This window comes from Phocoena phocoena, chromosome 8, assembly GCF_963924675.1.
Source record: "Phocoena phocoena chromosome 8, mPhoPho1.1, whole genome shotgun sequence".
NCBI classification, from domain to species: Eukaryota; Metazoa; Chordata; class Mammalia; order Artiodactyla; family Phocoenidae; genus Phocoena; species Phocoena phocoena.
The window spans coordinates 98967949-98981892 of record NC_089226.1 but is presented as its reverse complement, the minus strand read 5'-3'; the positions used below and the strand labels follow the sequence as shown (position 1 = coordinate 98981892).

The following is a 13944-nucleotide window of genomic DNA, read 5'->3' as shown; positions in this document are numbered from 1 at the left end:
CAAAGACGTGGAGAACAGGGAACCCTAATGCACTGTTGGTGGGATTATGAATTGGTGCAGCCACTATGGAAATAGTATGGAGGTTCCTATAAAAATTATAAATAGAACTACCATATGGTCCAGTAACCCCACTTCTGGGTACATATCTGAAGGAAATTAAGTCACTATCTTGAGGAGACATCTGCACCCCCATGTTCATTGCAGGACTATTCACAATAGTGAAGACATGGAAACAATCTAAGTGTCCATAGATGGACGAATGGGTACATAAGTTGTGGTATATCTACACATTGGAATATTATTCAGTCATGAGAAAGAAGAAAATTCTGCCATTTGTGACATGGATAACTTGAGAGCATTATGCTAAGTGAAAAAAGTCAGATAGAGTAAGACAGATACGCTATGATCTCAGTTACACGTGGAATCTGAAAAGAAACAAACTGATAGAAACAGAGAAGAATAGTGGTTGCAAGCGACCAGGGGTTGGAGGAGATGCAAAGATGTTGGTCAGAGGGTACGAATTTCCATTTATGAGATAATTTCTGGAGATCTGGTGTGTAGCATGGTGACTATAATTAACAGTGCTGTATTATGTACTTGAAAGTTGCTAAGGAGTAGATCTTAAATGTTCTCACAACAATGCAAAAAGAAATACGTGATGTGATGGAGGCGATAACTAACTTTATTGCGGTGATCATTTTGCAGTGTACATATGTATCAACTCATCACATTGCACACCTTAAACTTACACATTATATGTCAATCATTTCTCAATAAAGGTGGGGAAAAAAGAGAGATAACCACTCCCTTAGTGGTCCTGGTCAAGACTCTCCTCCCCTCAAATCATGAAGGGACTATTTTTCTCCCCAGATAACTGACAAAAAGTCCAGGTAAAAGGGAACACATATGCAAAATCAAAACATTAATTTGTCCAAGATTCTCCAACATGTTAAAACAGCAGGATCAAAACATGAAAAGAAGTCTTTGGTAACTGGAGCATGACTGCCAATGGACACAAACTAATACTAGTTCCATTTCTCCAAGTACAGATTCTACCTGCTCATCCCAAAGGACCAGTGTTCCCAAAGGGTTGAGCTGAAGAGGAGCAAGCCCTGAACACAGTGACCAGAGAGCTGGGAAGCCAAAGTAAGTAGAGAAGAAGCCAGCTGAGGTCAGTTTCCTAGCATTGATGAGCTAAATTCATGGATACCAAAAACAGACTGGGGATGACCTTTAAAAGAACAGTCAGGAACATAGGTAAATAAATGAGTTTAAACAACGACTTTCTCCTAATATCTACAGGGTTTTGCATATTCCACGTTTAATGCCATTTTGAGTCTAACAAGAACTTTCTCCATAGTTCTTGTCAGAAAGAGTTAGCCAGTCATTCCCAGGAATATGGCAGCTGACATCTAACACCATCCTCTCTTCAACGGCCAGTTCTAGTGCAATCTCCTTTAAGAACGCTATAAGCTTCCACTGAGAAGTATTCTCTGTCTTTTGTGAATCTCGTAGGCCTTACGCAGAACATTTGATTTGCCACAGTCTTCTGTCTACATTTTTAGTCAGCATGTTATGATCCAGTTCTTCTGATAATCCTAGTTTCCTGCAGTGAGTCAAAATGCAGGAATGCTGCTTTATATTAATAGTAATATACACTCTACATATCAGACTCTTTATATTAATAGTAATATACACTCTACATATCAGACTCTTTATATTAATAGTAATATACACTCTACATATCAGACTCTTTATATTAATAGTAATATACACTCTACATATCAGACTCTTTATATTAATAGTAATATACACTCCACATATCAGACTCTTAGGTTTAGGGAGGGGCTAAGGCTCAAGAAGAGGTGAGGATTGGGGATAGGGTGATTGAATTCGTTTTCAACATCATTTGGTAATAAAAATGAGAATAATTTATATTTTAAAGCATATCAAAATGGCTGCCTCAAAATGTCATGAATTCTATGGCATTGTAATTGCATATTTATGGGATAAGTCAGCTCTTTCTATGGGGCATGTGTTAGTTGTGTACATGTTTTATTTTCCTTATTAGATTATGAGTGCTTAAACGACAGGAAATCTAAGCTCACAGAGTTAGTTGATCAAAATTAAGTGTATCCGTCAGGGTCCAAGCCGAAAAGTAGATTTGTTACAGGGAATCGACCTTATGCAATTGTGTGGACTAGTTCAGCAGTTTCTGTAAGGCTGTTTCTTCCCACCTGGTGCTGAAGACTGAAGTACACACAGGGAAGGTAGCTGGGAAAGGAACGTGAGAGGGAAAAAGAACAAGCTGAAACCCACAGTATAAGCTGAGGCTCACGGGGCCGGAGAAACTTTTGTCAGTCCTGCTGACCCTGACCTCGGTAGAATGGGTGTCCCGCAGAAGCCAGGTTCCTTTGTTAAGGAGCTAAACACCCACACCTGGCCCAGGTGACAGACAAGCTGAAAGCAGGCCTGGGGAGATTGAGGCACTTGCCAACCCAGCCCCTACCTTGGGTCGTGAGTTTAGCTGCAAAACGCCTGCTGCTTTGACTCTGTCCTCCAGGTCCTCCTTAGGAATCTCTCTGTGGCCCACCCGAACTGGAAATGTGCAGAGAAGGGAATTCTGAGAACTGTAGTTCAGCCTAGCTGAGGTGACACTCACCACAGTTGTTGAGATGACAGTGAGTTCTCAATAAATATTTACTGAGCGATTGTATAAGTGAATGACTGCATGGATTAATAAATCAATACTCAGGTTTCCAGGCAAGTCACAAAAGTCTATTTCAATGATAATGAAGCCATACTAAGGTACCGTTGAATAAAAATCAAGGCCAGACTTCGGTAAGGAGAGCCTTTATTTGAAAGGATTATTTCAAGAGTGGGGAAAAGGAGTGCTGTAACAGAAAGAGGGTATTATTTCAACAGGAGAACTCTTAGACCATAACATCTGCAAACACCTGAAAATTCAGGCAGGAAATGGTTATTCTTTTATGGAAAGGAGTAAGCAAGGTTCACGGGGGATCATTCTGAATGCCAGTGGTGGCTCTGGCTGACCGTAGGTCACAGTGCAGAGCCCTGTGTGGAGGAGAGAAGCTTGGTTAATGTGCGCTCAAGCCGATAACTTTTGTTAAGACATCAGAACACTTTGTTCTGATGGTTCAGCGGGGATAAACGGTCAAGCTAACCATTTATGAAGGAAGAGTAAACAGGGCTACAAAGAACCCAGTTCTTCTGCCCATTTTTTAATTGGGTTGTTTGGGGGTGGGGTTGATGTTGAGTTGTATGAGCTGTTCATTTGTTGAAGATTGGGAATTTGAAGGCTTAGGAGCTGGCCTTGTCATAGGTAACAGGGGGACATGGTGAGTCTTACTAAGCCAAACGGAAGAAAGGACAGTTCTTTGCAGGAAGACATTTCAAAAACACAAAGGGGATGGAGAGGTTTCTTTAGCAATTGCTGTTTTCCAGGATAACAGGGCTTAGGTGTCTTTGTATGTCTTGCAGCACTTCTCATCCCTTGGTTTTCGATCCTCTCTTTAGATTAAGGTACCTGCCAAGATGTTCCACTTACAAGGCCCGCAACTGCTGCAGATGTTAGAGAAATCCTTGAGGAAGAGCCTCCCTGAGTCCTTAAAGGTGAGAGTGGAACATTCTTAGGGAAAAAAGGACTAGCAACAGCCTCAGAAGAAGGTGGGAAAGGGAACAAGCATTCACTGAGCACCTACTCTGTGCCAGACACTCACTCATCTTGCATCTCATTTAGTGCATCATCTCTCTGCACGGCAGGTACATCACGTCTGTAGAACCAAAGAGGAAACGGAGGCTCAGTTATATGACTTGACCAAGATCACAGCAATAGTGAGCGGCAATGCTATGATTTGAATCCACTATGTTCTTTGCTGTGTGATGACCCAAAAACTTTCCCTTGTGCCCTTTCAACTCTTATGTTATATAACACTGGAAGTTTGTCCAGAACTGGCAAAGTTGATGTGTAATTTATTCTTCCCAAACAATCAAGTGCCTGATGAAAAGTTAACCATTATGATTCTTCTTTGTAATTAATAACTGGTCAATTTCTGTTTTGTCAAACCCCAAAGGATTATTATGTTTAACCTGGGGTGAGACAGAAATTGTGTTTAAGAAGTGATCTTATACCACAGAGAAGTGTTTTTTCCTGCAATAATATATGTTGCAAAGGGACTAGGCTATTGCTAAAGAGTGCCACTGCATTATGATAAAGGCATTAATTCATCAAGGAGACATAAGAAAGGCTGAAATGTATACACCCAACAACAAAGGCTCAAAGTACCTGAGACAAAAACTGATAGAACTGAAAGAAGAAATAGGGAAACACACAGGTATAAAGACTTCAACCTTCCTCTCTCAGCAATTTGTAGAATAGGCAGAAAACCTATAAATATGTGTGAACTTACTACATATGAAATACAATGAACCAGCCTGAAGTAACTGGCATTTATAGAATACTTTCCACAACCACAGCAGAGTACATATTATTTTCAAGTGCACATGGAACATTTACCAAAGTAGACCATAATTTTAAAAAGTTTAGAAGAATTGAAATCATACCAAGCATGTCCTTGAACAATATAGAATTAAACTCAAAATTTAAAAAACCTGAAAGGTGTCTGGGAAATACCTGAATTTCTAGAAATTATATACTTCTAAATAAATCATGCTTAAAAATCACAAGTAAAATTAGAAAATATTTTAGTTGAATGAAAATAAAAATACAACTTTTGAAAAGTTTTGGGATGCAACTAAAGCAGTGATAACTGGGAAATAGATAGCATTAAGCGCTTATAGTAAAAAAGAATAATGGTCTCAAATCAATGCTTTAAGTTTCTACCTTAAAAACTAGAAAAAAAAGTAAATTAACCTCAAAGAAAACACAATTAAGAAAATTATGAAAGATAAGAGCTGAAATCAGTAAATTTGAGAAGAGAAAAACAATTAAGAAAATCAATAAATCTAGACTCTGGTTCAGTGAAAAAAATCAATAATGTTGGTAAAGTTCTAACCAAACTGACCAAGAAATAGAAGACACAAATTATAAATATCAGGAATAGAACAGGGAGCATTACTACAAACACAACAGACATTATAAAGATATTAGGATACACTGTTTTCAATGCTGAGCTCATAAATTTCACAATGTATGTTCTGTGAAAAGCACAAATTACCAAAGGTCACTGAAGAAGAAAAATGCAAACTATATTGTCCTATATCTATTGGAGAAATTGATTTTGTAATTTAAAACATTCCAACAAAGAAAACTCCATGTCCGGATGGTGTCAGTGGCAATTTCTACTACACATGTAAGGAAAAAATAATACCCCTTCTACACAAACTCTTGCAGAATAGAGCAGAGGAGAAAACACTTCTCAAATCATTTTATGAGCCCAGAATTACCCTGACACCAAAATCAGAAGTGGGTATTTCAAGAAAAGAAAACTACAGAACGATATCCCTTGTGAACAGAGATTACCCTCAACAAAATACTATCAAGTCAAATCCATCAATATATCGAAAGGATAATACATCATAACCAAGGGGAGTTTATCTTGGAAATGCAAGGCGGGTTCAACATTCAAAAATCAATCAATGTAATTCACCATATCAACAGACTGAAAAAGAAAAGCCATATGATCTTTTCTCAACAGATGCAGAAAAAAATATTTGACAAAATGTAATATTCCTCATAGAAATAAAACTCTCAGCAAACTAGGAATAGAAGGATTTTCTCCAACCTGATGAAAAGCATACTGGAAAAATCTGCATCTATCATCATACTAAATAGTGAAAGAGTGAATGTTCCTCCTAAGATCGGTAACAAGGCAAGGATATTCATTCTCACACTTCTGTTCAACATGGTACTGGATATCCTAGCCAGTACAATAAGGCAGGAAAAAGAAATAAAAGACATATGTATTGGAAAGAAATAAATTAGTGTTTATTCACAGATGGTATGATTGTGTAATGTAAAAAATCCTAAGGAACCTACCAAAAAGCAACCCTAAAAAGCTCCAAGATATATAACTAAGTTTAGCAAAGGCTTTAAGGTGAATATACATAATACAAAAATTGTTTTTCTATGTGCTAGCAATGAACAATTGGAATTAAAAATTAAAAATCAATACCTTTATAAGCAACCTTCCCCCCCCAAAAAAACCAAGAGACAACAACAACAAAAAACCTTAGGTATAAACAGTTAATTTACAAGGCTTGTCTCTAAAATAAATCTCATTTTCTTTTGTTGATGAATCACAGCTCTGGACTTCTCAGGGCAGCATGAATATGATGTATAATTCAGTAGTTAATTACACCGATCATGCTGATGGGAAACCTGGAAGGAATAGCGTCATAGTACACCTTTTTTTACCTTTTTCTGGTGCTCTGACACCTTGTATAGGGATCATGTGTAGACTCGGCCATGAGTGCTGAGTGTAGCCCGGAGACACTGATCCTTCTGACTGAGGTAGGGTAGGGAACTGTCCAGAGGAACAAGGTCAGGAGTCAGACTGCTCTGACCCCTCAGATTCATTGTTTTCTGGGTAACACTGCAAAAAGTAAACATCTCTAAGTCTCAGTGCTCTTGCATGTAAAATGAGTAAAACTGGAAAGTAAATACTCTCGGTAGACATTCCTCAACCTTAAAGAGGGTTATGATTACCTTGCAGAGCTGTTGGGAGGATTAAATAAAATATGATAAAATTTATAGCCAACACTTCTGGAACACTTACCAAATGTCAGGAACTACACAAAGTGCTCGACATGAACTCAAAAGTCTAACTCAAAAGTCCTTTGGGGCTTCCCTGGTGGCGCAGTGGTTGGGAGTCCGCCTGCCGATGCAGGGGACGCTGGTTCGTGCCCCGGTCCGGGAAGATCCCACATGCCGCGGAGCGGTGGGCCCGTGAGCCATGGCCGCTGAGCCTGCGCGTTTGGAGCCTGTGCTCCGCAACGGGAGAGGCCATGGCAGTGAGAGGCCGGTGTACAGCAAAAAAAAAAAAAAAAAAAAAAGACTATATAGATTTGTGTTTACTGACATGGAAATATGCTCATAGTATAGTGTGTATGTGTACGTATGGGGGGGGGAATAGATGTTAAATTAATATGTATTAGGTAATTTCATGTTTAAAAACAATGTGTAAATAAACGGAATAAAATGGAAAGAGAACACTAAATTCTGCAATGTGATAGTAGATGATTTTTAATTTATTCATTTTATTTATCTGGATTAAAAAAAATATTCATATAATATTCTCATTGTTTGACCCCAAAATCTAGAACCTAGTAGAACCTGAAGATTGAACTGAATGCCCTATTAGGTACTTACCCTCATTTCATAGAAACAAACTTTGAACTGATCAAACGCAAGGCACTTTGCCAACCCTTCCTAATAAGCTGACCCTCTCACTCTGTCCGGATACTGCAGGTTTATGGGACCGTCTTCCACATGAATCAGGGAAACCCATTCAAGCTAAAGGCCCTGGTGGACAGGTGGCCTGATTTTAATACAGTGGTTATCCGCCCTCAGGAGCAGGTAAGGTGCCAGATGTGGAATGAATTTGCATCTATGTTTGTATTCACTATGAACCTACCATGTACCTTGCAATGTGGTAGACCCTGGGGATACCAAAATGAATTGCAGTGATAGTGAACAAGTCCCTGTCCTCAAGAACTTCACAGCCTGGAGGGAAACATAGACAAGCAGATAAATTACAACATGCTTTGAAAATGTACAAAAACATACGAGATACAGAAGTAGCACTGACCAAGAGATGATTAAAACTGTAGATGTCAGGGGATGCAGGGAGAGGATCAGAGAGCCTTCATAACAGACATTTCACCAAAACTGAATTTTGAAGAATAATAGGGTTTTGACAGGTTGACAAGAACAGAGATTGCATTCTAAGCAGAGAAAATAACACCCAAAAATATGTGAAGTTAAACATGAATAATGTTAAGGAAATATAAAGAACAAATTACAATGCTTGTATCTGGGAATATATTTTCAGTACCAGACTTTTAAAAATCACTCAAACTAAGTGGTTAATCTGCTTCAAATATAAATATGTTGCAAGCATATTGCAAATATAAAATAAAAATTCATCTCGTAGTATTTTGATATAAATTATTTACAAGTAAAATTTAAATGTATAGTGACTTTAAAAAAGCAAATTAAACAGAATACAAAAATAAAGATAATTTAATTATTGAAATCTAAAAATGGAATAATATTCGCTTTTTTATGCAACTTTAAAACAGAGATTGTTGGTGGTATTAATGCTGAGGGCATTTCTGTGCAACAGCTTCCAGCTATTCTACCCTTGTTGGGTAGTTGTTCTCTCCTTCCTTTGCCCTCAAAATAAATCTCACCCTTTATTTGTTAATTTTGAGCAGATCTTATTGAGCAAATTTTGCATTTCAGTTTTGTTGGGAATATGAATTATTTTGTAAACAATAGTGCACTGTGGTTTACATTTTAAAGACATCACGTGTCTTCACTCTGTATAGCTTTATCACATGTGAGAATTCTAATACAAAGTTACCTGTGTCAATTTCAATATTGTTTTCATAATCCATTTGTTCTGAGACTCTTTGAAACAGAGTAACATTTACTCTTGCAATGGAAACTTGTCTTTGACAAAAATTCCTTCCTTCTCCCGAGGATTACAGAATTACTGAAGAATGCTTTGTAAACTGGTACGTGTTTGGCTGATTTGAAATTGTAATGTAACATATAAATACCTAGTTCATCGAGTTTTTCTTACTCATAAGTGGAATAATTCATTAAATCCTTTACTTAGTCTTATGATGTAAATGATTCAGGAATGATGATAGTACATCAAGAAGAATATCAATATTTAGGTTTGTAAAACATCACTGTATAATGAAATACTAAGCACAAGTATTCCAATCACTGGGCATAGTCAATTTGATTTATTTATATTACCCAACCAAACAGGATATGGCAGATGACTTTGATCACTACACCAACAGCTACCAAATCTATTCTAAGGACCTCAAGAACTGTCAAGAATCCCTTAGCACATCAGACGTCATCAACTGGAAACAACATTTGCAGATCCAAAGTATGTAAGGGATCTGGGATATGTGCTGGCTGCTAGGACTGCTCATATCTGTATAGCTGTAGGGTCACTTTTTATCCTGAGTACATCCCCCTACAACCTTTATTTCCTTTTACCAAACTCCAGACACTCAGCTTGATGTTCATTCCCTGTATCAGCTGCCACCATCTCTTCGGTGGAGTTGAATTCAAACATTACAAACTCTAAGGTTCCTTTAAGAACGTGTGAGTGATGCAAGTTCTCGTTACTGGAGGATTCATGATATATTTTTCAGACATATTCAGGATCCCTTAGGGTGATTGGATGTGAGAGCAGAGCTCCCCCTCTGGCCTTCCATTCCTAGAATTAGAATGATAAGTCCTTGTGCCACAGAGCACTACCCCAGTCACGAGAACACCTGTCATTGTTGGAGTCAGACTCCCTTGGGTGATATCCTTGCTCTGCCTGTGACTTGCTTTGTGATCTTGTGCAAGTGATGTAACTTAACTATTATTCAGTTCCTTCATGTATAAAAAATGAAGATAATAAAAGTACCTAAAACATAAGGTTAACGTAAGGATTAAATGTGGTATCAGACCAATACCTGGGCATGTAGTATGTGAACATGCAAGGTTGCCTCCTGTTTTCTAAATACCAATTCTCCTTGATTTCACAGTACTAGAGTCAGGATTTCTAGTATTATCTCTGTATTGCAGAAGAGAAAACGTGCTTAGGTAGCTACATGGCCATGGTCACGTGGTCACTTGCAACGGCAGAGGCAACATCGTCTGACTTTAAGTCCTGCATAGCTTCTGTTGGGAAGCTTCGTGAAGCATCTAAATGGACAATTGCTTCTCTCCTAACTTTATCCCTCTCTAGGTTCACAGTCCAGTCTGGATGAGGTGATACGGAATCTTGCAACCACTAAATTCGTTGAGGTCAAGCAAACACAATGCATTCTCTATGTGATGTCTGAGACAGCGAGGAAACTTCTTCCTTCCCTGCCGGAGACAAAGAACTTATCTGCTGGATATGGCAGACCCAAAGCCATGTGAGTTTGAAAAAAGACGCTCTGCACTATTCACATCTTTCACTATTGAAGTAGCCTCCCAACGTCTCCCCTTATATTCCCTCTTGTCTCCCTACAATCCATTTCCAGGGTGATTGCTTTTAGTAGGGAATGTGGATTATGTCCATTCACCTGCCAAGAAGTCATTGAGGTTTCTCAGCATACTTTTTTTTTTTTGTGGTACGCGGGCTTCTCACTGCTGTGGCCTCTCCCGTTACAGAGCACAGGCTCCGGACGCGCAGGCTCAGCGGCCATGGCTCACGGGTCCAGCCACTCCGTGGCACGCGGGACCTTCCCGGACCGGGGCACGAACCCGTGTCCCCTGCATCGGCAGGCGGACTCTCAACCACTGCGCCACCAGGGAAGCCCTCAGCATACCTTTAATAAAAGCAAACTCCTTTATGGACTTTCAAGGTCCCGTAAGACCTGGAACCCATCACCTTTTGGACTTCATTCTGTCCCTCTAGCTAACTCCCACCAGCAGCTCTGGCCATCTTTCTGCAGCTCAATCTCATACATTCACACATGCATTTGCACTTTGTCTGCCTACAATGTCCTTCCCTGTGATCTTCATATATTTGCCTCTTTCTGCCATTCATACTCTCAAATGTCATTTCCTCAGAGAGGTCTTCTCAGAGAACCCTGTCTAAAACCACCGCCTCCCATAAGTCTTCAACTGCAAAACCCAATTTTTATTCTTTATTGCATTTATCATTATGTGAAATCAGCCTGTTTGTGTATGTACTGACCTGTTTGTTCTTTGACCCTCTCCCCTACAACGTTTCAAACTCCACAAGTGCAGCGACCTTCTTTATGTTGTTCACTGATAGATCCTCAATACCAGACTGAACACATAGCAGATGCTTGAAAAATACGCATTTAATGAGTTCACTTCACAGAGCAAAAGTTTTCCAGTAAAGAGAAGTTAAACAAATTATATATTTCCCCCCATTGATGTCCAGTCTAACACTGAATAGAACGGAACACTGATGGTGGAGATTTGAGCTGGAGATACCCAATCCTATGACCCTCTGTGTGTTAATGTACCTGGAAAAGCTTTATTCACATTGTATCACACATGACACCTGAAAAGCACCTGCACATCTATAATCTCATTTGATTCTCCTGTCCACCCCATGAGATAGACAAGGTAGGAGATATTATCTCTAGTTTCCTGATGGAAAATAGGCTCAGATAATGAAACAGCTTGTTCAGGTCACATGGATGGTTAAGGGCATAATGGGCTTGAATCTAGATCTCCTAGTTCCACATGGTGGGCTCTTTCTAGGACACCCCACCGAAGCCTCTTTACAGCCTGCAGATGCCTTCAGATTCAGTGTTCTGTACGTCGGGGGCCGCCTGCATGCCACATCACTCCCCCTCTCTGGACTTCATTCAGTTCCCACAGTGGCCAAGGACCCTCTGATGCCAACATTCTAAGATTCCATGATTCTAAGCTCTGGCTTTATGTACAGCTTGCTAGCATGTGCTTTGGGGCACTTGCCTATTTTCTGTTTACCTATTTTTCTTATCTGTAAAATGGGGGTAATATCAATTCCCTCATATTAAGGGGAGAGTCACTGCATTGCTGAAAGGACCGATACTTAATTTTTATGTACTTCTTATTGTTTATGGGCACAAGTCCTAGGTACTCACGATGTAATTGCTCTTATATCAGTATTTTTGGAAGGTACTATTAATATCCCCGCTTTATAAAGAAGAAATGGAGGCAGAGAGACATTATGTTGCCTGCTCGAGATCACACAACTAGCCAGATTATGAATCCCGGCGGTCTGGTTGCAGAATCTGTACCTTTACCTGTGTTCTCATTTGCATTGTCTGAAGACAATTTGGGGGCAAAAAAATATAATACTCCACAGTATGTGTGATTTATGGACTGTTCTTTTTCCTTCTTCTCAATAGTAACCAAGAGATGTTTAAACTCTCATCCCTGGATCCTATCCATGCTGCCATGGTGAATAAATTCTGGCATTTCGGTGGCAATGAGAGGAGCCAGCGGTTCATCGAGCGCTGTATCCGGACCTTCCCCACCTTCTGCCTGCTGGGGCCTGAGGGGACCCCTGTGTCCTGGTCCCTGATGGACCAGACAGGAGAGGTGCGGATGGGGGCCACCCTGCCTGAGTACCGGGGCCAGGGTCTCGTCTCCCATATGTTGTTTGTCCACAGCCATGCTCTGGACAAACTCGGCTTCCCCGTATATAACCATACAGACAGAGCCAACAAAATCGTACAGAAAATTAGTCACAGTCTGCAACATGTCCCCATGCCCTGTGATTGGAACCAGTGGAACTGTGTGCCTCTGTGAAGCAGCCACGAACCCAAGACAGTGCTGGGTGGGCTGGTCACATGGCAAGAGATGCTGGGGCGGGTTGGGGGGACAGAAAGAAAGAATAAAGTGTAATCAGCAGTAAAGAAGCGTGTGTTGTTTGGGCTCTGAGGAAGCAGCGTGAGTGGTCAACAGAACCACCAGAGTCCCTACTCCCAAATCACTCATGAATTTCCCTTTGGGTCCAACAGACCTTCCTACTTCCTCCACATTCCAACCCTGGCAACCACCATTCTATTCTGTGTTTCTGTGAGTTCAACTTTTTGTTTTTGAAGATCCCATGTATAAGTGATATCATGCAGGATTTCTGTTTCTGTCTGGTTTATTTTACTGGTTCACAATTTTCTTCTAATACATATGGCTAGTAAGGAAACTATCCATAATCAATAAGGAATAAATGCAACCCACTGCTCTAGTGGTGCCATTATTCTTCTTTCCAGCACCATCATATCTATCTCTATTTAGAACGTGTACATGGAATGCAGAGTAAGACAACTTAAGTACTATAGCTTGTCATATCACAATAGCAGGACAATTTAACATCTTGTTTTCCAGAAACAACACACATGCAAAAAGAAAATTGTGATTTAACAGTAACTGTTAAAATGTATGTGGTAGAGATACTTTAAATTTGAGGTAACTCAGGAAAAATCTATAAAATTGGATCGAATTTGTGGGATTTTATCACACATAACATTTGTACATTCTGTGAACTAGGTTAAATCTGTAAATATTGAATATGACTTTTTTTTCTAAATTGACAAGATAAAAAAATTGGCATGTTATCAACTTGTTTCAAGTTGCAGGATGAATATGAATTACTTGTATCAAGACAAGACTACTCTAGGTAGAAAGGGATACTTCAAATGTAATGTTCTTTTGTGTGTAAAGAGGAGTTTTACAATTAATATCAGCCATTATTCTCATACCAAGCTGTAGGACATTTTATACAATTTAATAAAGGACTTTACATACTGAAAACCCTCCAACTAACATTGTATGTTATGCACTAGTGTGCTGTGCGGTTTCAGAAAATTAAAGCTTCGAAAATGTTCAGGAAGACGACGTTACTCTCAACTTTCTCTTGTAGTACAATCCATCCTTCGAAGAGTTCAGAAAGGAAACTGAAAAAATGTTGCATTGTCATCAAATATATTTTTAAGATAATGAATTTTTTGTCTTCCTCAAAAAGGAATTTGAGAATAGAATAGTGCATTACGTACTAGTCTCTAGTGGTACGCGTCTATATATTTATGTATATATATTTTTTTCCTCCAAGACACAGGAATTTTAAAAAATTCTCACATCTCAATAAAGCCATGAAACAACAAAATTCTCTCATCTCTAATGAATTAATGTCATCATAGGTATGATTATCAGAGAAGAAAGGCACTGAGGATGTACCAGTGGTAGAAAAAAAATAAGGCTTCTCCAAGCTGATA

At 39.3% G+C, this 13944-nt stretch overlaps 1 protein-coding gene across 1 annotated transcript; it reads left to right on the top strand.

Moving 5' to 3' along the window:
• Positions 1-3544: 3544 nt before the first annotated feature.
• LOC136126579 (glycine N-phenylacetyltransferase) lies at positions 3545-12790 on the top strand. Its single transcript, XM_065881825.1, has 5 exons — positions 3545-3633; positions 7451-7558; positions 8984-9110; positions 9966-10137; positions 12079-12790. Exons 1-5 carry the CDS (start codon positions 3556-3558, stop codon positions 12479-12481), a joined length of 888 nt encoding a protein of 295 aa, XP_065737897.1. The 5' UTR covers positions 3545-3555; the 3' UTR covers positions 12482-12790.
• Positions 12791-13944: the final 1154 nt, after the last annotated feature.

Coding starts and splice junctions, on each gene's coding strand:
- LOC136126579 (XM_065881825.1), top strand. CDS start 3,556: ATGTTCCACTTACAAGGCCCGCAACTGCTGCAGATGTTAGAGAAATCC. Junction 3,634..7,450: donor GCCTCCCTGAGTCCTTAAAG/GTGAGAGTGGAA, acceptor CGGATACTGCAG/GTTTATGGGACCGTCTTCCA. Junction 10,138..12,078: donor TATGGCAGACCCAAAGCCAT/GTGAGTTTGAAA, acceptor TCTTCTCAATAG/TAACCAAGAGATGTTTAAAC.